This window comes from Siniperca chuatsi, linkage group LG6, assembly GCF_020085105.1.
Source record: "Siniperca chuatsi isolate FFG_IHB_CAS linkage group LG6, ASM2008510v1, whole genome shotgun sequence".
NCBI lineage: Eukaryota > Metazoa > Chordata > Actinopteri > Centrarchiformes > Sinipercidae > Siniperca > Siniperca chuatsi.
Window position 1 is genome coordinate 22,549,769 of NC_058047.1, and position 23,561 is coordinate 22,573,329.

At 43.3% G+C, this 23,561-nt stretch overlaps 3 protein-coding genes across 8 annotated transcripts; 1 reads left to right on the forward strand and 2 right to left on the reverse strand.

The window, feature by feature from the left end:
* Positions 1–459: 459 nt before the first annotated feature.
* Positions 460–7,964, reverse strand: myoc (myocilin). Of its 2 annotated transcripts, XM_044198236.1 has the most exons (5): positions 7,226–7,963; positions 3,986–4,051; positions 3,805–3,897; positions 1,733–1,944; positions 460–1,649 (listed from the first exon to the last, which is right to left on the reverse strand). In XM_044198236.1, exons 1-5 carry the CDS (start codon positions 7,710–7,712, stop codon positions 1,068–1,070), a joined length of 1,440 nt encoding a protein of 479 aa, XP_044054171.1. In that variant the 5' UTR covers positions 7,713–7,963; the 3' UTR covers positions 460–1,067. The 2 variants fall into 2 exon arrangements, with proteins under 2 accessions (XP_044054171.1, XP_044054172.1); XM_044198237.1 differs by lacking the exon at positions 3,986–4,051 and having other exon boundaries at positions 7,226–7,964.
* Positions 7,965–10,737: 2,773 nt separating this feature from the next.
* On the reverse strand, positions 10,738–21,717 carry vamp4 (vesicle-associated membrane protein 4). 5 transcript variants are annotated; one of them, XM_044198241.1, is made up of 10 exons: positions 21,472–21,717; positions 20,535–20,682; positions 19,854–19,904; positions 19,662–19,763; positions 16,113–16,159; positions 15,827–15,877; positions 14,615–14,715; positions 12,526–12,605; positions 12,311–12,362; positions 10,738–12,225 (listed from the first exon to the last, which is right to left on the reverse strand). In XM_044198241.1, exons 2-10 carry the CDS (start codon positions 20,535–20,537, stop codon positions 12,200–12,202), a joined length of 513 nt encoding a protein of 170 aa, XP_044054176.1. In that variant the 5' UTR covers positions 20,538–20,682; positions 21,472–21,717; the 3' UTR covers positions 10,738–12,199. The 5 variants fall into 5 exon arrangements, with proteins under 5 accessions (XP_044054176.1, XP_044054174.1, XP_044054179.1 ...); XM_044198239.1 differs by having other exon boundaries at positions 19,854–19,907; XM_044198244.1 differs by lacking the exon at positions 20,535–20,682 and having other exon boundaries at positions 19,854–19,907.
* A 457-nt stretch (positions 21,718–22,174) lies between these two features.
* On the forward strand, positions 22,175–23,561 carry rangrf (RAN guanine nucleotide release factor). The gene is made up of 2 exons (XM_044198238.1): positions 22,175–22,295; positions 22,443–23,561. The coding sequence occupies exon 2, from the start codon at positions 22,468–22,470 to the stop codon at positions 23,047–23,049; it is 582 nt and encodes a 193-aa protein (XP_044054173.1). The 5' UTR covers positions 22,175–22,295; positions 22,443–22,467; the 3' UTR covers positions 23,050–23,561.

Sequence of the window (23,561 nt, forward strand, 5' to 3'; positions counted from 1 at the left end):
CTTGATAACTTTTGCTGATGGCTTATTAGAAAGTGTTAATTAATGGCTTGACTTTATTAATGACTCAACAGCCACTGAGACTTTTCCCAACCTGACTACCCAAAAGTTAGAAATGACCTATAGCTGATTAATAAAGCATTACCTTGCTGTCCTGTGAGAACCACATATTTCCAAAAATTCAACCTTTCAGGAGCCAAGAAAAACAGCCCCGTTTCCAACTTTGTGGCAATTTATTTTTTGAACAATCCAGGGTGTTTTTTTTTAAATTGTTTATTTAGTTTAAGAAGTAGAATTTGCAATTCTTAAGTTTTCCTGAAAAAAAATTCACCAAACCTGGAGATACATGGTTTTCATGTGTCAGTAACCATTAATAAAGTTACAGCTTACAAACCCTTCATAAAGTGGTACCAATAGGCTCTACTTCTGAGGTAGATTATACCATAATAAGCACATAAACTGTTGTAATTTAGAAAGAAGTTTATTTCATGACGATTTTGAACATTGCATCATTATGTTGACTACAGTGTACAAGTACATGCGATATTCAGTACATGCTGAGTGAGAGAGCAGTTTATTTAATAAGAGATGTTGACTGGTGAAACACTGTAGGGTGTGTAGTACCACAGGAGTATGTGTTGGAAATTGAATGCATTAATTATCCCACTTAGCTTGTGAAATTCAACTATGCTTCATCTTTCAGACCTCAAATACATATATATATATATATGTATATATATATATATATATATCTTAACAAGAAAACAATAAAAATCATACATCTGAATTAAAGGCGGTACAAAAATAATTCCTCTAAAAACATTTGTGGACCATGCCACAGCAAAAGCTCCTCCCACTGAAGAAAAAAAAAGCAGACCTGCAGGGGACACTGTTCCTCAAACGGCTTCATTTCACTTTGGAGTTTGGTTGTTCGTTTGGTTCTTCTACATGTTGATACTGATGGTGTTGGCTTTATAACTACCTCTACCACACACATTATGTTCTAAAGCTCTGAGTCTTTGAAGCAGGAACAGGTGAGCAAATGTCACTTTTCAATACTCATGACAGCCTTAGTTGGCCTGCTGGCGACCCAGCCTGAGGTCATAGGACACCATGTGGAAGTTGTCCCAGGCAAACAGCTTCCTCTGAGCCAGGTTATAGTCGATCATGCTGTTGTAGCGGTGCTTGTTCTTGAACGGGATGGCCATGGCCTTCCCCTGGCTGGTTTCAGTGTCGTACATGTAGTTGATGACGGTGTCGGGTGCCGTGTAGCTGGCCACGGTGTACAGCTTGCCGCAGATGATGAAGGAGTTGGCCACAGAGTTCTTCCTGATGTTGGTCTCCCAGCTCTTCTTCACCTCCAGACTGTATGGGTCCAGCTGCGAGATCACGATGGCTCCTCTGACTTTGACGGTGGAGTAGACGGCCCACAGCCCCTGCTCATCCACAGCCAGGTCGATGTCCGTGTAGCCTCCCCAGGAGTAGGGGAACTGGCCATGGAAGCCGGCGTGCGGGAGGTCACGACGGGCTGCGATGCTCTCAGAGGCCAGGTCGTAGCGGATGAGGGTGCGGCTACGACGTCTCTGAAAGTACAGAGAGCCTCGGTACAGAGTGGCACCAGTGCTCTCCACCTGCTCCGGCAACAACAGGACCTGTCATGGGAAAACATGAGACAATAACTAGGAAAGATGTTTGGCTTATTCCCATGAACGAATATCATCCATGTGACACCTACCTTGGACGGAAAGCCTTTAGAGAGTTGTTCCATGTCCTCATACCCAAACAGCTTCCTGACGTCAGAGCCAATGGTGTCAATGCGCCAAAACATGTTGGGTCCGTAAGGGGAGACAGCCTCAGGATCCTGCATCCAAACACCATATTTACCTTCTATGTTGTCAGCCTTCCTGTGAGTGACTGGCTCACCAACTGAAACCAACTCCCCACAACCTGCGAGCAGGAAGGAGAGGAAACATGAGAGAGGGAAGGATAAAAAGATTTGTGAGACTATCACTATCACTGATACTGGTAACACACTAGAAGACTAAAGTCACTATCAGACCCGGAAAACACACTCGAAGACTGTGTTTAGTGCAAACGCAAGGCGCATTGTAGAGGCGGCACAATAGCATACAAAGGCAATGAAAAGACTGATTGGACGTTTAAGATTGGGGAAAAAAGTTGATCGGGAAAAAAACTGCAACACAACAAGGGTTCCACAATCTTGAAAAACAACCATCCTCAAATCAAATCAAATTTTTTCTTTAAATCGCCCTGCGTGTTTCTGACTTAGGGTGACTTCAGGAGACAAGTCACACAGTCAGTGGTACACAGTAAAGTGGATCTACATGAACGTGGCTGAGGCACGATGATGGTAATGCGAGAGCTGATCAGGGGTATGATGAGGTCATCATTTCTCATCGTGGAGGCAGACAGCAGGTCTAGAGATGCTGCCTGACATCTCTGTTAGCCTAAACTTTGTCTGAGTCACCACCATCAGAGCAGCAACTGGGCTACAACTTACCCTGGGCAGGAACTCTCCGCTGCTTGTCTTACTGGGAAAATGATAAGGCAGGCTGTATATTTACCACTTCCTAAAATACACCGTTGCTCTCACGTCCTGGACGTAGCACCGGATTAAGGGTTAGATAGGAATATGTCTTATAAATACCCCTATTACCATGTAGCTTCCCTGTGGCGTGGCCTCATCAGGGATAATATGACTTCACGTGGTGACTTCACGTGTATTTTCATGATCTCCCAAACAATCAAACCTGCTGAGAGCCATTCAGTAGCACGAGCTATGACGTGGTTTTGGGAAACCCACGGGCGAAAGGTTTAACAGTGTGTGTGACATCCTTGTTAGGGGTGCTTTCCCTTTACATTTACGAGACAAACATGAAACTCAGGCAGGCCCACATACCTACAGATTGGCATGACTCTGGTATTCTCGCCCCAAATGCTGCAGTATTAATAGCAGTATTTGCTCTGAAGCTGTCAGCGGGGGGTGAGAGGGGTATTAGCTACCAGGATTGGATTTAAAGTACTATACTGGTGTGTTTAACTACAAAGCATGTGTTCTTTACATTTTCGCTGACCATTTGCGAATGGGTGCGATGCAGTTGAAAATATTTTTCTTACCGTTACAGGCAGCCTTTGGGCCACATTCATGAAATATTTCGTACACACAGATTTGATCCTAAAGGTGCCCTGTGCAGTTTTCTTGTAAACAAGCAAAAGTTCTGTTTACATTCATTGTTTCTTACCAAAATGCATTGTGCGCAAGGGCCTGACAAACGTGTTTGCATTTTACATCCAAGTAAGCTAGCTTACAGTCTTTTTCTTCTCTGCCTTTGTGGGTGCTTGGCTATGCTTCTTTGTAAGAACGAGATTTTCCAAAAGGGTGTGTTCTTGTTCAATACAGAAACAGCCGAGAGATTTGCATGATGTTAGATGATGGCACTTTTTGAAGTACAGACTGATTTCAGAAGTCTGCAGTGTGTTAAATAAAAATGACAGTAAAACCTTGACAAAAGCTAATCCAGACTTAATGTTCACTATAATGGATTAAACAAGTCTGCTAATAGATTTTCTCATCATATAGAAATGAATGGAAACTAATGTATGCCTGAAATGAGAGAAAAACTAGATTTTCTAAAACATTTCTAAATTTCTAAAACATCTATTGTTTGCAAAATGGTCATCTGTGATTTAAAGTATATGTGATTTGTAGTAGAGGGGCTAAAAAATGCTAAACAACTCGTATGGTCCATTAAGGGAGAAACAAAGAAGACTATTTGGAACAGAGACCTGTGTTGTCCTCCGAGCCGTCAGGAGCGGGTACCTCTGTCACCTCTGCCTTCAGCTCCTGGAAGCCTGGAGATCCATGCTGCCACGCTGAGTCTGACAGGGAGAGATGGAGAGACGGATTCAGTTGAAGAAGCAAGTTGAACAGCAAGGTGGAGGTGATTCTGCACAAAACGTATCACACCTCTCAAACCGCTGCTGTCTCCCTGCCTGTTGGGCCTGGTCATCAGGTGAGACATCGGACTGGAACCTAAACACACACGCAGAGTTTAGTGATTTCTTTTGCACATTTCACATGTAGCATACAAAAGTTAAGAGAGAGTTTGCGTATCCAAACGTGGCTATGGCACTACTGACAGCAGGGAATGTGACAGCAGGAAACAAACACCCCTGAATGGATTCCCAGCTGCTCTGGAGTCAGACAGTCGGTAGATTGGCCGACCATAAGACACATACTTGACACACTTGACACCCCATCCCACCCCAGCACTGTCAGCTTCATGTCCTCAAAACTTCAAACCAGTCGTTTGGCCCTTTCTCGTCTGTTTCATTGTCAGGTTCTTCTCTTCATTCCTCCTCTTTTCTCTCCGCATTTATCCCCAACCCTGTCCTTATTTTCACATTTGGCTACTTCAAGAAACCATTACTGTGAAAAGTGAATGTCAAACAATGTCTGTAAGCTGTATACTCCTCAGAGTTGATGTTTACAAAAGAAAAGAAAGACCTTTTCAAATAAGCTTTCATGAAAATTGATATAAAGTGTGTTTGTGTATCTGTGTCCATGGACGACTACTTGTATGTGTGAGAGCATGTGCCTGCTGTGCTCTTGCACGTGCGGTGTCCAATGATTTCAGGTGGATAATTATGGGCTCTAATGAGGCAGAGAACATTAAACATTAGCACCTGTGCGCTGATGTTGATTCTTTGTTTTGATGAAGAGGAGCGTGAGGTTGGTAATGGGGCAGTGACATGGGAAAGTTGCTGTGTGTTGTAAACAGAAAAATATTTGAAAAAGCTAAAGGTAAGGGTTGAGCCCATTTAAAAGGTCAATAGTGTTTTGAGGGTTACAGGGGGTTTGCTATGAGGCTGTTCCACCAGGACGCAGCCATTCATCATCACAGGTAAACAGCCACATTCTCCTACTGTCTTTTCCCTGGTGTGTGTGTGTGTGTGTGTGTGTGTGTGCGCCATATGTGCCCTCATATCCTCTTTGTTTGGGATGTCACTGAGCAGAGTGCCATAAATCTCACAGACCAGATGGGTTCTAATTTCCCAGAAGAGGCTCAGTCTGAGGTCTAATCAACCCCTGCTTACAGAGTTCAGCAGAGCTGTTGGATCTTATTTAGGTCCAGTCCTCCACAAAGTTCAACTCAGCATCTTCATAACATTGTTGTCATGAAACATTTTGCATCTGACATTTGACATTTATATTTCGTCTGTATTCATAATTCAGGGTACAGTGTATAATCAACAGACAAAAGACATTTCAGTTTTACTCTAAATTGGCCACAATCTGGCCATGTAGTCCCTCTACCTGATGCATGATGAGCACATTAATTGAGACATCTTAGGAGTTTATTGAACATTATTTATGACTGCATTTCCTGCTGGCTGCACATTCAGGAAAGTGAAAGAAAACATCTGAAAGACATGGTGAAATTGATTGTGTTTTGGCAATGGGCTTGGCTGGTGACTGACTATAACCTGAAAACAAACTTAGTTTAGGCACAGTAGTGTTTTTACAAGTCAAAGTGTATATAAATGTGGCCCCTTAGGCTGCTGGTCTGCTATTGAATTCCTCGCGTGTAACACTTTTTCATTTTTAAATGTGATTTTAAAATTATTTTCTTTTGTGTACTGTTGAACGTTGTCAGCCCACGCCTTTTAATTTTGTATTAGTTCTGCTTTGAGCACAAGCCAGGTCTCCATTTAAAAAGAATGTTGCCACAAGGCTGGCTGGCTTGTGTTGTAACTGCTGGTGCAAATTTTATGTGAAGGTCTATTTTTAAGGTAATAAAATATCATTACAGAATATCAGCTCATATATTTTGAGAGGCAAGTGTTACTGAAGGTCATAACCACTGCTTGAATTGTAAATGCTAAAATGTTCCTGTCAAAGTTACAAACTTGCCAAAATGCTTTGACTTTTATCTCCTCTCTCCTCTGCTTCTGCATGTCTGCCTTTCACTATGATCTATTCTACATGTGCCTCTCACCCCGAGGGGCCCTCTCTGAGTATTTCAGTCTACAGGTGTTAACATGAGGAGCTAAGCAGATAACCTGGAGTATGCAGAGCAGATAGAGGATATAAGCTCTCCTGATGCAGAGGGGGTAGGGATGTCTGGAGGATGGGGAGATGGTAAGGAAGGATTTACTGCTGCTGGCAATCTCAGCTTTATAAGTAATACACTCTGAGAGCCAAGAGGGTAAACAGAGCGATGGCTAAGCTGAGAAAAGAAAGGGTGAAAAGACAAGCACAGAGCCTAATTAGATGGATGTTTGGCCACTGCAAACACACAGAATAACAGAGCTTAACTTTACTGGCTCTAAAGCTCTAACCCTTGGAAGTATACTGTTCTTGGCCCCAAGCCCTCTGCGGCCCCGTCCATCCCCACCAGCACTGACCCACCAGGTGTCATCAAAAGCATTGAGATGAGACCTTGGCACGGAACTACCACTTCCAGAGCGTACATCACATTTCAGCACACACACACCCTCCCACCCCCCAACCAGGCTATTCGCACCCTGCTCGTCATGCAGAGGGAAACACCAGTCATAAAGAAAGCAGGATCTGCTCATAAATACTGAGCCGACCCTGTTTGGACTGCTACCATCACCCCCGCAGAAACCTGAGCGTCTCTGCAGACTAATGGGGCAAACAAAACATTAACCATACAAATTCACACACAAACAAACAGGTACATGCATCATTAAAGGGTTAACACACATTATTCCGCTGTTAAAGGGATTGGTGCAGGCAGATATGGTGTTAGGGGGGAACCTAAGTGTCATCGCCTCTGTTGTTGCAAACAGTGTACACACACACACACACACACACACACACACACAGGATCCCTGTGCAATGCACTCTATATGTGCATGGTATTGCATACATACATAACATTTATGTATCATTACTTCTCTGCTCCAATTAACCCATTAACAGTCACCAAATACATATTTCAGAGAAATACAGAAAGACAACCTGTCTTCAGGCAATTAATTGCATCTTAATTGCAAGATGGATAAGGGAAATTTAAATATAAAATAAATTATGCACAATGCAGAATTATCTAATAGCTGTGAATTCATAACAAGAGAATATTCTGAAGTAAAAATAATTTTCTATTTATAAATGTTATTAAGCTTTGCACATTTTGTAAATAGCTCTTAAAGTGTGTGGTGGTTTGAGTGTATCTCTTACCCCCAGCAGGTCTCATCAGGGCACTGCCCTGCAGAGGGAGGCTTGGTGGCACGGCGGGCGTCTGTGGAGGACAGGGTCTGTTCCTCAGCCTCTCCGTCTCCCTCCTCATCTCCTCCATCCTGCGCTGAAGCCCCTCCAACTCCCCCTCCAGACGCTCCTTCTCCCCCTGCAGCAGGTTCCTCTCCCCCATGACCCGGTTCAGCGCCTCCTGAAGCTCAGACTGAGCTCTGGCTCTGGCCCCTTGGTGACCCCCGGTGTCCCCACCAGACAGCTGGGACACCAGCACCTCCAGCAGGCTGAGTCTAGCCTTCAGGCCCTCCACCTCGGGGCCTCCGGTCTGCGGGCAGCTGGCCTCGACGGGGCTGGGTACAGTGAAGGTGTACTGGCATCGTCCACTTCGGTCGTTTCCCCTCCACAGAGCAGCTCGGTCCTGTGCATCTCCTCGCAGCAGAAGACCACACATACACAGCGAGAGAAGGAAGAACATACTGAGGACGGTCGTTCCACACAGACAAATGAGAAGTTAACTTTAAATTCTCTCTCTGAAGAATGACTTTCTTTCTTCTGTCCAGTCTGGAATTCTCCTTTAATCATTTACTAATTCCTAATTTCCTGATGATGACTCAGTTTCTTATTTTGTCTCACTCTTTTCTCAGGTCTCTCTTCTTCTCTCCTACCCACTCTTGTTCTTCTCTCTCCTGTCTCTCCTCAGTGGACAGGTCTGTAACACTGCGCTCTCCTCAACAGCTCACAGATATTTATACAATCTGGAGGGGAAGGAAGGAGGGAACGAGGGGAAGAGAGGAGAGGTGAAAGGGAGGGAGGGAGAGGAGAGAGGGAGATGACTGGTGGGGAGGGGGACCAAAGGGGAAAAGGGGGAGGGAAAGAGAGAGAAGAAGAAAAGAGAGAGGCATGGGATGCTGGTTGTTTTGGGGACAAAAACATCTCATTTTCACAAAGTCTGAGTGCGTCTGTCTTTCTGCAAAAGCTGTTTTTTGGATTTAAGGCTCCAATATGACGGCTCTCTGTCTTTTAAATTTGTGTAATTCAGCCCCTCCAATGTTATTTATTCATGTCTCATCTGTAAAAACGTCCCCTGATCTGATATGTGTGATGCAGTCCCATGTGTCAAAGGGGATTTGGCTTAGGTTTGGCCCCCCGTATGGCAGGAAAAACTGGGCCTCATTGGATACAATTACCTCCTGAGGAGCAGGTGTCCCCTTTCATATTGGTAGAGGGCCAGAATGGAAGGGTCGAGGTTACAAGTCAATCGATGACCCCGACATACACTGGGTCCCTTCAGCTGAGCTCGGGTTTGTTGTGAACAGTTTGTGTGTGTTTATTCATGCTGCAGATCCACCTGCCGGGAGCCATTCCTCCCCATGCTCACTTCCTGTCACTTGCTGCCTGGGTGGATTTGTTGCAGTCTGCCTCTTGTCGCTCCACTCTGGTCTCTTTGCTTTAACACAATATCACAGACACGTCGGACCGCTGCCTGCGAGGCTCTCTTCTACAGTCATGTGATATGGAGGATGATCTCTTGTTTATTTTCAGAGAGGCAGGATGAAAGGTTTGAAAGTGAGACACTTGCTCAGAGATGCACGCAATGAGGCAGGTGTGCAGACGCACACACACCTTCCAATCTCAAACAATCCTGGCTTTACAGGTCTCAGCTTACCCTCATATCCTGCCTCTTTGTTTGGGTTCCTTAAATCCTTCTGCACTTCTTTTCCTCATGTCTCCTTACTTCTGTGTATGTTCAGACTTCTTGTACATAAACTCTAAAACATCATCTGACCCAGATGCTTCACTCCAGGAAGGCCAGAAGGCAATGGGTGCAGAGGGGAAGGGGGCACAAGTTGACATGTGCACAGTCTTAAAAACTTCCTCTTGCAAGTTGATGCCAGCCTCACCTGCATCGATCTGTGCTTGTGGTACCTGAGACAGTTGTCTTGATTGATGAGGCAAGCCTCTGATTGGTTAGACAGATGGATGAATGGATGAATAAGGTGGCTACAGTATGTGTTTGATGTTGACAACTGCTATATTCACGGTTTGGGCGCATGCACTTACAGGAAATATCTTAGCAATGAGAAACTGAAGAGAGGGTAGAAGGTGGGACACATGAAATAAAGGACTGAATAAATCAGTGAAGGAGGAAATGCTGGGAGTAAAACCACATGTAAACAGAAGGGAGACAACAATGGAGAGAATGAGTGAAGAAAGAAGCTCATGGGAAAGTAGGAGTGAAGGAGAGGTCAACTATTAAGACGGAAAAACAGAGGACGAGGTGTTCTCAAACATATGAACAATGTTTTATTCACTAGAATCCCAAATGATTATCAAATGTAAATGGAGATTTATTCTCTGCTTCCTCTAGCTACTGACACATATGTCTCTCCCTGTAAAGAGTCTCCACTGGACAGGGTGTGTGTGTGACTGACTAATGCTGGTTGGCACATTGTCCACTCTTCTCTCTTTTGAGTTTAGTTCACTTTAATAGGACTCATATAACCGCTGCTATGCCCGGAATCTGAAGTCATCCAGTATTAGCCCCTAACACAGGACCAAAACATCCTCTGCTGCCAGTGTGGGTGTGTCTCCGCAGGCAGGGAGGACAGAAAAAAATGTCTTCTTGTTCACAAATATAGTGTAGTGTAACAGAATTATTTTTTCCCGTTGCATATGGATGGACAAAGTCCTAACCAGAGGCAAAATCAAACCTCTAGGCACCCAGTTTGTAGTTACAGCAAATGCCAACACATCTGTGAGACCTGAAAAGAGCTCTAACATTTACAGCCACTTGTCCAAACAGAACTTTACTACCTTTGATTTCACTGCAGTTGAACAGGACTCAGGGAGCGTCCAGTGGCACGCAGGCTTTTCACCGCAGCTATATCAACATATAAACATGAGATGAAATGACCTCTCTCCTCTTTATCTTCAAAGCTGAAGTAAAGCCATCACCCCCTGCCGTGCGCACCAGCGACGAGTGTGAGCCGGACGGCCATCTGCCATAGATCAATGAAGTAAAAGACCCCTGTGGTCCAATTAAATTTCTGCTCCCTAAAAAGGGTTGGTGCAGCGCTGGCTAAGCAAAGGGCAAAGCTGTCAGTGTGTGTTTGTGTCTACTGTCCTGAGAGGACGAGAGCAGTGGGTCTGTCAGAACAATAACGCTTCACAGTCTCCAGACCATCCAGCTTGAGTGCCATCTTGGGAATCCACGCTGCCAGTAAAGCCGCAGACCAATAAAAAAAAAAGTTGGGTAATGAGAGGACATAAAAGAAAACTCAGGACTTTGCTGGCTCTTGAGAGCACGAGGATATCCTAAGTGGTCAAGAGTGGAGGGACGGCATGACGATCAGTTTTTCACTCTTCACCCCCAGTGGCCTTTCTTTCCGTCAACCTTTTCTGTTTCCCTCTGATTGCTCTCTCCAGCCTTACTCTTCTTTTCTGATTTCCTCCTCCCAGGAAGATGGTCAACCAGTTCAAAACAGATTCAACCAGACCAGTGCCCTTTAAAATCACTTTATTTTAGAGCAAAAAAGATCAGTATATCACAGTCTTCCAATGCAATGCCAGAGTATTGTACATCATTACAGAATCAATATTTACAGCTAAAATAAATTACATTAAAAATAATAAAATGACAATGTAGAGTTTAAATGTATTATACAGTTATTTAATCCAGACACAATGACACCAAGTTTGTTTCACAGCTCAACGTTTAACTTGCATCACTTCAATTACCCCTCCTTAAACATAACGTAACAGTACAGAGAGATAAACTCTCCCTTCAGTGGCGATGGGAATACCAACATTCATACAAGCAGAACCGACCAGCAGAAATAAGAATTTAAGAATAGTGAAAAAAAGACAAAAGCAGTATTAAAACCAAACAGAACTGCATCTGCAGAGAGAGAGACAGTTTAATGTCACTAGCAGGAAAGTAGGATAGCCGTGACCAAACCAGCCCAGAGCTCAGCACAACCCAGGAGGAAGGTGAGAGGTTTAGAGTGCAGAGTGGCGAGGAGACATTCATAACCTGGATGTTTTGGTTTGACATGGTCCTGCTGTACAGTATAACAAGATATCAAGAGGCAGACAGAAATGGAAAGGTGATTTATGGAGTAGAACAATCTAAAGAAAGCAGGATATTGTCTGAACAGATGGCCTTCCTTTCTTTAGTCCCTTTTCCAATAATCTGTACTGATGATGAAACATACCTGACAAGTGAAATCACTTTCCTGTCGGAAAGCGTTTTTGATGATTAAAAGAAGTGACCTTTGACTACGCTGATGAACCTCGGATGTTCCCTCGCTTTGTGGTGAACAGTGAAATGTGCCCGTGTTCGCAAAATGATCCCTATAAACATTCTCATCCTCAGGCGGTGAGGAGATGGCACACAAGGAATCATGGGTAGACATCTGAGTTTCATTCACTAAATGTTAGAGCCCCTTTATATGAGACTGCTGCAGCAGATTCAGACCAGCTAGCTGGCACGGATTCCCTGCCTTTACAGTATCTATCTATATTATGTAATATGCAGGACCTGGACTTTCCCTGTGGTCAAGGCAAAGACAGGGCCCTACACGTGATATGTATCATGGAATGGAGCACTCCTTCACATTGACTAGAGGGCTGAGAGTCAGTGTTTTCTCCCAAACGGCATTAAATATCTCCCCAATTCTCCCATGTCCCCTTTCTGTAGCTTAGTTTTAAAAACCAGGGATCAAACCGAGCCTTAGTACTGATCTCACAGCAGATTTATGTGGAAATACCAATGATAAGATCTGTACTAAGGGCAAGTTGAGGCCAGATCCTTGAGGGTACACAGGCTGACACTGAGGAGGGTGTGGAAGGCTGGCTGGTGCCCCCTAGCGGGAGTGGAGGACTGTGTGCAGAGGAGAGAGAGAGAGAGAGAGGAAGAAGAGAGAAAGGAGGGTCCCCCCCCATCCTCCTCCTCCTCAGACACTAGCGATATCGCAGGATCACTGGAACTGAAAGAGAGAACAAATACTTAATGGGACGTCCTGCACATTATGTAAAATTAAACTGTGCTAGTGTGCTTGGTCGAATACTCACCGATGATAATGAGAAGGAGAGCAACAACTACCAAGGCAATAATCATCTTCATCTGTGGAGGAAATAACACACATTAAACACCTCCTCATCATACTGGATACCTCTGACTACAACCTTAAATGTAAACAAATAAAGAGACACGGTGAAAGTGTCACACACACACACACACACACACACACACACACACACACAGAGAAAACAGACAGTCAGTCCACCTTCATGTCTCTCCACCACATCCTCCTGTGCAGCTGTTTGGCTCGGCTACTGAAGGCAGATGCGTTGTCTGAAAGGCTCTCTGGAGCATCACATGACCGCAGCACAGACGAGGACACGTGAGGAGAAAAAGTTTATTGGAGAAGAGGGGGAAAAAAAACAACACTTGTTAATCACTAAGTAAACAATAAGCTGGCTATTGTTTTGATTTTGATGTTGGATAAGGTGACTCAAACTGCCTGGCTCTGTGTTGTGTATGTTGTGTATGTGCAGTTATAAGGTGTTAGAGTTATGTAAGCCTTAGCTCTGCTGGTGAGATCACTCCTATTAACAGTTGTTTTGTTTGTTTTTTAAAGTCGACTATTGCCATGAAATGTTGAACGAGTTGCCGGATTTATACACGACTGAGCAAAAACACGTCTCCCTCAAACCTCCTCGCTTCTGTCCTTGTCGTGATCTCCCTCTCCAAAATGCTCGCCCACACTGCTCTCTGTCTCTCTGTTTCTTGGATACTGTTGTCAACTTGATGTTTATGCATGTTAACGGGAAGGTTACAGCTCCCTAGCGTGCGGCACTGTACTTGCCCAAGCCCCTGTCCCTCTTAAGAGTCTTTGTGTCGGTCATGTGTCTGCTGTTTCCACGTCCATGTGCCTGTTAACGCCCTGTCGCTACTACAAAGAAAAGCGCTCACACGAGGCTTCTGAGAAGATGCTTGTTAATCTTAAGGAATTTAACAACAGGCTACCTGCACATGGGTCAGAGAGCAAGCTGTAAGTGTCAATCACAGGATATTATATTGCTCACATAAAGACATCTATAAAGGACAACACACACTGTAGAGACATGCAATCAGCCACACAAATATCCACAGACCCACAAATACAGTAAAAAAACTCACATATACACAAAGACTCATGCAAACATACACACACAAATGTGTTCCAGATGTGAGTCATCGTCTTGGTTGGCTGGTCGACATGATAGAGAGAGCTTTTATACACACATCTGTGTGGATGTCATGATGAGGCCTAATAGACTGGCACGAGCACTTCATCCATGGAGGAGGAGGAAGAGGAGGAGGAGGAGGAGAAGAAGAAGACCTGTGCGTGTCTAGTTGAAAGCCTTACACGTGTGTGAAGTTGTGTAACGGAGCGAGCTAAACACGTTTCACACACCTGCTTGATATACACAGAGTGAAAAAAGAGTGGGGCTGTGTGAGACCTGTCAAAAGCTTGCAGATAAACACCTGGTAAAACACTACACCTGGATATATCAGTAACACCTTTAAAGTGCACTGTGTGTATTTACATGCAAACACCCCCTCTTTTTTTCGATTTTGACAATCGAATAGTTTCATTTTTCATGCAAAAATGCCAAACATTTGGTGATTCCAGCTTCTCAAATGTCAGGATTTGATGATTTTTTTTTGTTATATATGTTATAATAAACTGAATATCTTTGGGTTTTGGACTGTTGGTCAGACAAAACAAGATATTTGAAGACATCACCTTGGACTTATAACAGCTTTTTTTTTTTTTTTACTATTTTCTGACAATTTGGCAATCGTTAGTTGCAGCCCTAGTTTAATGCAAAACTACTTTTTATTTGATTAATTTAACAGACTGACAAAGAAACTGTAAATGTAGCACATCCATTCAGTCTGTATACAGTACCGCCTCTTTGGGCAGAAATCAGGGCCTCCAAATAGTTCACACAGAGAGCTGATAATTTGTTGATTCTTGCTTGAATTTGGAATTTCTTATTTGCAGAACATTCCTATGCTAAAATTATTCCACGTTTGTCTCATACGCAGTTTGTGATTAACATTAAAGTCATACCTAAACACATTTAGGATCACTGGCCCTCATTAACATATGTTTTCCTTTAAAAACAGATGCACATTTTTCCATTAACATAAGCAAATGCCAAAATAATCCTACATACAGTGAGGACATCGATCCTTAGAGCCATGACTGAGAAAGCATTCCCTGCAGAGTTTGTGTTAACTTCATTTTACTTGTGAATCAACAAAACACATATTTTGCACATGCTGACACACACAAAAACACACGCTGTCCCGGTGTGACTCACCCGACTTGTCCTGCAGGTCGTCGAGACGCTCGCCCCTCTCTATCACCTTGGAGATGTTCTCCTGCATCACATCGATCACCTCATCGACCTGCGACTGCACCCTGAGGACACAAGTTGGTGCGAGACACAGAAGCATAAATAATAGACATGAATCAGAAATGATTGAAGGTAGGATTTGTCAAAGATTTATCTTTTTCTCTTTTTGGTAACCCACCACAGCACAAAGGACCTGTTTTCCCAACAATATCCTCTTCTCTATATCTAGCCATGTCCAGCTGGCAGGCAATAAAAAGCCTGTCAAATGGTTCTCAGCCTCACTGTGACCTGCCAGCACCTGTTCAGTATGTGCAGAATTATGCTCAAACCCTTGCTTTATTCACGGTACTCACACCTGAGCATGGCATGACTAGTCTAGATTACCCTTCCGTCACTCTTATTACAATGTAATTCTTAGCAATACCTCTTGGAGGGATGCAGGGTCAGCGGGAGGGAGGACATTGGCAAAGAAATTAAAAAGGCGGAGAGGCTCATAAGTGAGATACAAGACAAAGGAATTTGCTTTCTCTAACAACTGATCATATTTTCCAGCACCATTACACTGATTGTCTCAGACAAGGGACTGCAGGAAATGATCAGTCTTGGATTCAGCTTGATTGCATGTTGAAGATAATAATATAATAGTAATATTAAACTGTTGCAAAACCATAGCCAGAGCAAAACACACCATCGGGAGCTGGGGGACATAAAGAAGCATCGGCTGCCACAAACATACATAAACACACTGAGGACCTGACCTCAGGGGTTCAGGTTCAGGTAGACACAGAGGTGGCCTGGGCAATGTGCGCACAACATTTCTAAAATCTGTAATGACGGCACATGGTTTCATGTGCTCACAGCAGTGACAGACTGTCAAGTATGAACAGAGCACGGAGAAACAAGTCTGGGTGCCAGACTGTCTCAACAATGACCTCCTCTGCTCTCTGGCTGGAGGTTAATGTGGAAACAGACTGCAGAGGGACTGGGACGTCCTGGAAAGGTTACACAATAACCTGCACATGGTGGCCTCTCTTACACAATCTGCTAACAAAGCTGCAGCTTCTGGTAAACACGACGAACCACAGTTGCATAACACCAACACCAAAACTTAGAGTGCTGCGAATACCACTCTGACCTCTGGCTTTTAGTTGTAATGAGGAAAGTGTTGGTACTTACTGCTTCATTTTGTCATTCTGAGGTCCAAATCTGGGTCCTGTGGGCCCTCTCCTGGAAAACAGGCATTAATGAAGCCAAAGTTACCAATTAAATGTATGAATTTCCAACTGTATTTTGCTGTTGAATTTTTGGGTTCTGCTTTAATAATCCACATAGTGTTACTGCTCTCATCAGCTGGGTAAATTGTAACTCTGCTGTGTAAAATGTATTTTAAATATATCTGACTATTGTATCTATTATTGTTAAGCTCAGTGCCTGAACAGAATATATCCTCGCACAAACTCACAGAAAGAAGTCTTCCTCCTCATCAGAGTCCTCCTCCAGTAGGTTCCTCTGTAAAAGAGGAAAAGTCAGATAAGAGTAAGCTCTGGATATTGAATGACTACATTCTCGTAATCAGAGAACATCCCATGAGGGGAGCTGGGACCACAAAATGGGACTCTTTACTACAAATCGAAAGCTTTTCTACTGTTATGAGGCCGATGCTGCGGCCAGTGCCTGTGTTGGGATTGGGAACCACCAAACTGATTTTCACACCGATCCCCATTTCCACTAACCTGGCATTGCCAGACTAATTTGCAAATGTGTATTAGTCTGGAACCTCCCAGTTCATTTTCGATTTCCAAGGGGTGTTATCAACGGGCGCAGACCAAAATGCCTCTGGACACAATTGGATAGACCTACAACCAATCAGAGCAATGAAACATGCTGAGCGACACGTGCAAGTTGGGGCGGTGCTTGGTCTGTTTTCAAGCTGGAAAAAAAATGGCGTCCTGGTCACAAACTTTCTCAAATTGCAGCTAAACAGAACACTAAAATGTGTTTCTGAAAACATTTGAGGTAGAAAATAGGCAATGCAGCAACAGAATCTTGATTCATATTTGATCAGCACTGTCTAGTTTGACTGTCTGAGTTTCGTGCGCTCTATCAACCAATCAGAGCAGCGAAATGTGTGACGTTACTAGAAAAATCTGGACTAGTAACGCTACTCTGTCAGTCATCGTTTCAAACCAGCCCCATTTTAGATAAACGGGTGTGATTGTCCATGACGAGTGGAAATCTGCTTCAATGGGAGAGGGGCCAGACGTACCTGCCAAATGAAACATGAGCTCAGCAGATTCGTCTGGGTCCCAGGCTACATTTCCACTTTTTTTGGACAATTCTGGTTGCCTGATAACAACTTTGCGTTTTGATGGTGATGATATCACCCTGCCACGTACAGTATGTCATTGGTTCCTTGGTTGTGGACAAAGACTAACAAGTTTATAGGGGCGATATTTAAGAATTGAGACTACCCTCCACCTGTCAAATTCATACTACAAAAAAATAGGGGGCAGCATATCACATATCAGGTTATAACTGCTGCTAACTGCCGCTAGCTTGTTAGCTCAGTTAGCCGTGCAGCTAACTTAGCGGTCCTATTAGCTGACTGAGCACCAGAACCGGAGCCGGGTGAGCGGGCAACAGAACCGGGATCAGCAGGCTCCCGGTGAACACGGCCAGACCGGGACCAATGGTGGATTAAGGATTTATCCCGACCAAATCAGAGTTATGGATGGTTATGGATGGTTGGAACAGTTTAAAGACTAACCAAGACGGTTTTGGTGAGTTTTACTTTGTTTATGTTGAGTTTGAATGAAGTGTGTTTTACGATGAGTTAACAAGGCACTTAAGCTGGTCTTAGTTAGGTGAAAGAGAGAAACATGAATTCAGAAGGTGTACGGTTGTATTTTTCTGTTTGATAAGGAAAATATCTGTAAGAATATTTCCTTTCTTGACATTTTGTGAGTTTATTTTGTTTATTTATTAGACTAAAAAAGCTAAGAGAGCTTGTGTAACGTAGAAAACTCGCACAACACAGCTCGCACAAATCTCCCAGCTGGAACTACCTGAGCTATATTATCGGACTATCGCCTCTAGAGGCACAAGTGGTATTACAACACAGGACGGGCCGGGGCTAGCAGGTTAGCATGCTAATTTCAGTAGTTATCTCTGCAACACAATACAGACTTCTTTGACATGACATCAGAACTGTTACTTCTTCACATTCTGTTGATAAGGTTAGTTTATCTTTTGAATGTTTTAAACTAAAATTCATATTTCCCCTTTAAAAAGGCCAGAATTTTGTATTTTAACACTTGAAATGCTTTTGGATTTGGGTCAGGAACAAGTTCCAGTACCAGCACCTTGTCAGTTGAAAGGCCCAAACAGAGTACATTCCTGGCACTCACAGCTAGTGTTGCTGATGCAGAGATATAGCTACTGTACTGTACTCATCAATAGATGCCTTTTCTGTCTGTCTTCAGAAGGCAGATTTGGCCAAATACACTGCTATTATAGTGTACTGACATTATGATGACTTACTAACAATAAAACATTGTTGTTGCTCTGCCATTCTACTTGCCAAACCTCAATAAAAACTCTTCCTCTTGAGCTCGCTAAGACTCCTCAACAGCTAACTCTGACAAGGAGTCAGTTTGCTGGGAAGCCAAAATGGACCTGAACAGATTCAGATAAAAGGATAGAGAGAAGTTTCTGGGATCTCAAGGTAGATTATCTCACACTGCCATGATCACAACCAAGTCTGAACCATTGATGGCTTTAGTAGGGGTCCTGCGTGAAATACTATTCATTGTGAATTAGGGAGGACAGCTGCATTAAATTCTCACAGGAGAATTGGATCAGGAGGAGACATTAAGAGTCTATTTGTCATTGGATGGCAGACAGGAGAACTATATTCACTGCTACTGAGAAATAAAGGTCTTCATCTTTACAGAAGATTATCTAAGGACAGCAGGAGACATTGCATGCATAACGTATGTAGTTCCATGAGTTTAGGAGCAGCATTAATTACATTTGAATTACAGTTTTTGAATTTAGTTTAGGTTAAATCTCCAATTTTTCAGCCATGGTAATCACCTTCTAACAATCATGACACCCTGCCCCTATAAAGAGCTGAGATAAGGAAAAGCCGTGGATGTCCTGTAATGTTGACAGCTGCTAGCCAATGCCGTGCCAATATAGACTTTTTATTTTCTTGTAAATACACTGTAATCTGCAAAAAAGCTGAGGGAATGGCGGCCATATGATCATAAAGAACTTTATAAATCGAGGCACTAACACTCTCCTTCTGTACAACATCTTTCTTTCTTTCCACTGTCTAGTATGGGAGACATAGGGGAGAACTGGTAGCTATTATCAGAGAATAGGAGGTAGGGCAGTAAAGGGAAAGCATGGAAGGTGGAAGGGAGCATTTTGTTACGCAAGTCTCCCCGTAAGCTTAGCTTTGATCTCAGTTCAACACAATAACAAACAGGATTACATAGAGGAAACAGAGGACTGAATAAAGTAAAGAATCAGAGGGAGGGCAGGGAAGGTGGAGGTGGGTGGGAGGGGATGAACACTTTGATGAGAACCAGACATTTGGCCACAGGAGTTTCTTCCCTTACCTCCTTCAAAGGTCCACTCTCTTTTGTGCATTCCCTCACTTTTCCTTCAGTTTTTCCACTAATATCAGTTTAACGGACATTTTACAGCAAAATCTGCATCTTATATCAACATCTGATTTTGACCATAATGGACATTTCAAATGAAATGTTCCAATACTTTCAATATTCCCTACTTGTATAATTTCTGTGTAAAGGAAAACACATAATTATTTTTACAGTGCCTAACTGACAGCTTTCAACCTTATCCAGATTACAGCACACTGACTCTAAATCTAAATCATCAGGGGCTCCCATCTTGTATTCAGTTTGCTTCCTCCATCCCCTGCTTCTTGACAATGGTGATAAGCTCAACCGAAACACCACCACTCCCTCCACCTGTGTCTCACCCTCTCGCTGCGAATGGATCCCGTGACCTCGTCGTCATTGAGGTGTCGTTTAAACTTGGGGGGCATGTTGTCTTCAGGCTGCTCCTCCCGATCTGGCTCCCTCTGTAGGACAGGAGGAGAAGAGGATCCATCAGTTAGGATCTGCAGCACTGTGGGAGAGCTCTATGAAAACATGGACAGTCCTCAACACACCTGCACCAAGCCAGAAGGGTCCTGTTGCTCATTAGTGTTACACACGGTAGCCTGCTAAATAAGAGTACTTTAATATTGGTAGGTAGAAGTGAGTGATTTGACTTGCAGGCATAACCACAGCCAAGTCATGCCTGCGAGCAGAACATGGAGAACAAAGCATGTATGAACAGAGTGAGACCCTAAATCTAAACTTGCTCAGTAATTATTGCATTTTGTTTCCTCTTGCTCCTCTAATATTTACCTCTGGAACATATTAAAAAAGTGGTTGTCCATTATGCTGGCTGTCTGTGAAGTAGTGTTTTATGCCTTGTCAGTAAACAAAGAAATATCCTATTAAGGTGTCTTAAGTCTATATTTCTGGTGTGAGCAGGCATTGAGTCTCACTATGAAAGGAAATGTCATCATAGCTCTGTGTGCCTTTGGGTGAAAACCTCTACTATGTCGGATGTGGAAAACATGCTGTTCCTCCAATTATACCCTCTTGAGTCTGTGTTTGGGTGTTACTTGTTCCAAACACCATAAGTAACAGTGCGACAAAACACAACGGTGCCTCAATAAAGTGCCCCTGTGACACTGAACTAAACCACATGTGATCCTCAAGCCCTACTGTAACCATCAAGGGAAAAACACAGCAGCCTCACTCATACACACACCACCTCTCCCCAACAGTACAACTTATACCATTGAATCCAGTTCTGTCTGACACTGTGGCTTTCTCAGCAGCGTCCTTTTCTGGCACTGTGGTTGGAAAAAGGCCTTTCAGTGGCCAGGAGAAGAGAGGAACTTTCCAGTAAACAGAGGAGAAGTGAAGCAGGGGACGGGGCTCTATCTGAAGCAGCGACAGCGTGAAGAGACACAGAAAGAGAAAGAGGAGAAGCCAAGTCTAACATGTCACGGTTGCAGAAGGAAGACTTAAAAAAAAAACTACTCTATTTCAAGAGAGGACTTTTAAAGGTGCACTCCATAAAAAATCTGAATTGGATTCATATCAAAGTTGTGATTTATAACATAGAAATACAAATTACAGAGAGTGTGATGTCAGGTTTGGACATAAGACCTGAGGAAATTGCATCATGATAACCACAAGAGAGGACTGTAGATTATTAATGATCACAATCAATTTATGGATTGCAACTTTAAGCAAATACCAAGAGAAGAATGCAATACAATGCCCACACTAAAATAATACATTTCTGACAAGGGAGGAAAACAAGATGCTGGTTCACAGAGTCAAGTAAAGCTATTTGTGGTTGAGTACTGTTATTTACTACTAATGTAATTACGGTCCGAACAAGGACACCTTAAAGGAGCCAGTACTGACAATAAAACTGGAGCACAGCTGTTATCAGGAATAGTAATTACATCACAGCCGTTGACAACTTTAGCTGGTTTAGCTGTTTGTTAGCCTAAATATACGCAAGTATGTCAGAATATTGTTGTCTACCACACTTTAACCATTACATTACTACACCACAGTATTTAAAGTGAAAGTGGGCCAATGTAAACGCCAACATAGCTAGCTACTATAGATTCAATGGTTGAGACAGGCCGCTTCATTGACAAATTTAGCTACCCAGCTAAGCTAAGCTCAGCTAAGGATGCTAACGTGGCTAGCTACCTGCTGTTTCCCTCAAGATCCGATGCCCGATGCTGGCGAACACAGAGACTCGGGTATTAATCCAGGGTTTTCGGGGTTCGCGGTGGCTTTATGGTTTTGTCACTTTCATTTCAAATGCTGTCCGGACGATGTGACAGGATTATCATAATGGATGCTAGCGGCGCGCTTGTCTTTTCTCCGTCTGAATCAGCTGACCAGGAAATGAACACAAACAGCTGGAGGAGGAGGAGAGAGACCGCTGCAGCTGTTTGAAAGCGGGGGGAAATATTTCGCTTAATCGTCATTTTTATTCTTTAGGCAGCAAATATTCCATTTCCTCATAGAAATATACAACTCCCTGACACTACTCTGAATAAATGCATACATGTACAGAGAAGTAATCCCTCTTCTTTGTATATTTTACATATTATAAAACTGATCAGTTTATAAAATACAATTCATAATTGTTATAAATTAAACTACTAAACAGCTATATGACGTTAATTAAAATTTGCTTCACCTCAACCAATTATAAGAGTAAGCAAGTATTATAATATACTGCATATCGATATACCACTCACAGGGGCCATTTTTCTGTATAAGTACTTTTACTTTTGGTACTTTAAGCACAGGTTGCTGGGTTTTACTCTGTCGTACGTAGTTTTACTTTTGCTTTAGTTTTGCTAAAATATCTGAACACTTCTTCAACCACTGCTTGTTTTAGGGCGTATGTCTGCCTCGCCTGTAGATGGCAGCAGTGCTCCTGGCGTGCGTGTAGCGTGCCTAAAATTGACAAGAAGAAGAAGAAGATAAACTTTTACCGGAAAAGATCGTTGGCTTAATTGGTAAGCCGTTTGTTCATCACGCTGCATTTACAGATATGGCGTTGTATTATTACGTTTTCCTGCTTCAGTTTTGTTTTTTAAGCAACAGGTGTTTCTGAAACTGCTGGTAGTTAAAAGCAGGTTCTGTGTTTGTTGTTGTTTCTCTAGAGCTGCTCACAGTCTTCACAGAGAAATGCAGAGTGCTGGAGGCAGCGCTGATCAGCCTCATCCTCTGTTTGGAGGAGCGCTGTCAGCTGTCATCCCTCACAGCGCCACGGACACCAGTGAGCTGAGAGAGATCCCGGACAACCAGGAGGTGTTTGTCCACGCACACACCGACCAGAGCCTGATCGTGGAGCTGGTGGAGTACCAGGGTCAGGTGGCAGACCAAGACGCTGCTAGGTATCACTTTGAAGACATCGCAGGCAGTAACAAAGCTCTAGAGCCAGGTGCTTTTGAAGTGACCAGTGTTGTGCCCCTACCTAAATCTGAGCTGTCCCTGTCAGACTGCAGCTCTGCCTGGATGCTGACTGGGACACAGTGTGTATCCAAATTCAATGAAGAAGCGAAGAATACAGTGACCCTTCACCTGGGTCTATTCCGTCTGCCACAGTTCTCCACAGATGTCCTGATAAGCTTCAATGACCCGCAGAGCATCAATCCGGACAGCAGCAGTGCTGCTTCAGTGGGGACAAACAGAGAGCCATGGACGATGCAGGACTTTCAGCGCTTGTTGCAGACTCTGACTCTGCACAACCCTGGGCTGTTTGAGTAGAACAACTGATACTTTCCCAGTGTGGGACCTCACCTGATTACAGATTTAGTCTCGGGTACATTTAAACATAATAGGCCTGTGTTTCGCTGGGGCCCCATTAGAATCTGGCCTGTAGTATGCTTTGTGTCCCAACCCAAAAGTTTTGGAAGCAATTCCTTCGAGCAGTGGTCCTGTCCCTGCCATGACATACATGTTCTGTTCTGCCTTTAGATTTCGTTCTGACAACTAAAACTGAACTGAAAACCAAACATATATACATGATATAAAGATAGTTTTGTCCTAATAAATGTTTTGGAAGAAACATTGGACTATTTCATTATTTTTGGATCACCTGATTAAGATTTATTTGTAGGTTAAAGATGTTCTAAAATTGGCCTGCACTGTGGTGATTTACTGTTATTCTCACAGATCAGATTAATATGATCACATTGATGTTATTTTTTTTAAGGCTCTTCTGTTTTATGTGAAGGTATGCACCTGAGAGAGAGATAAATAAATGTCATAGACATGTA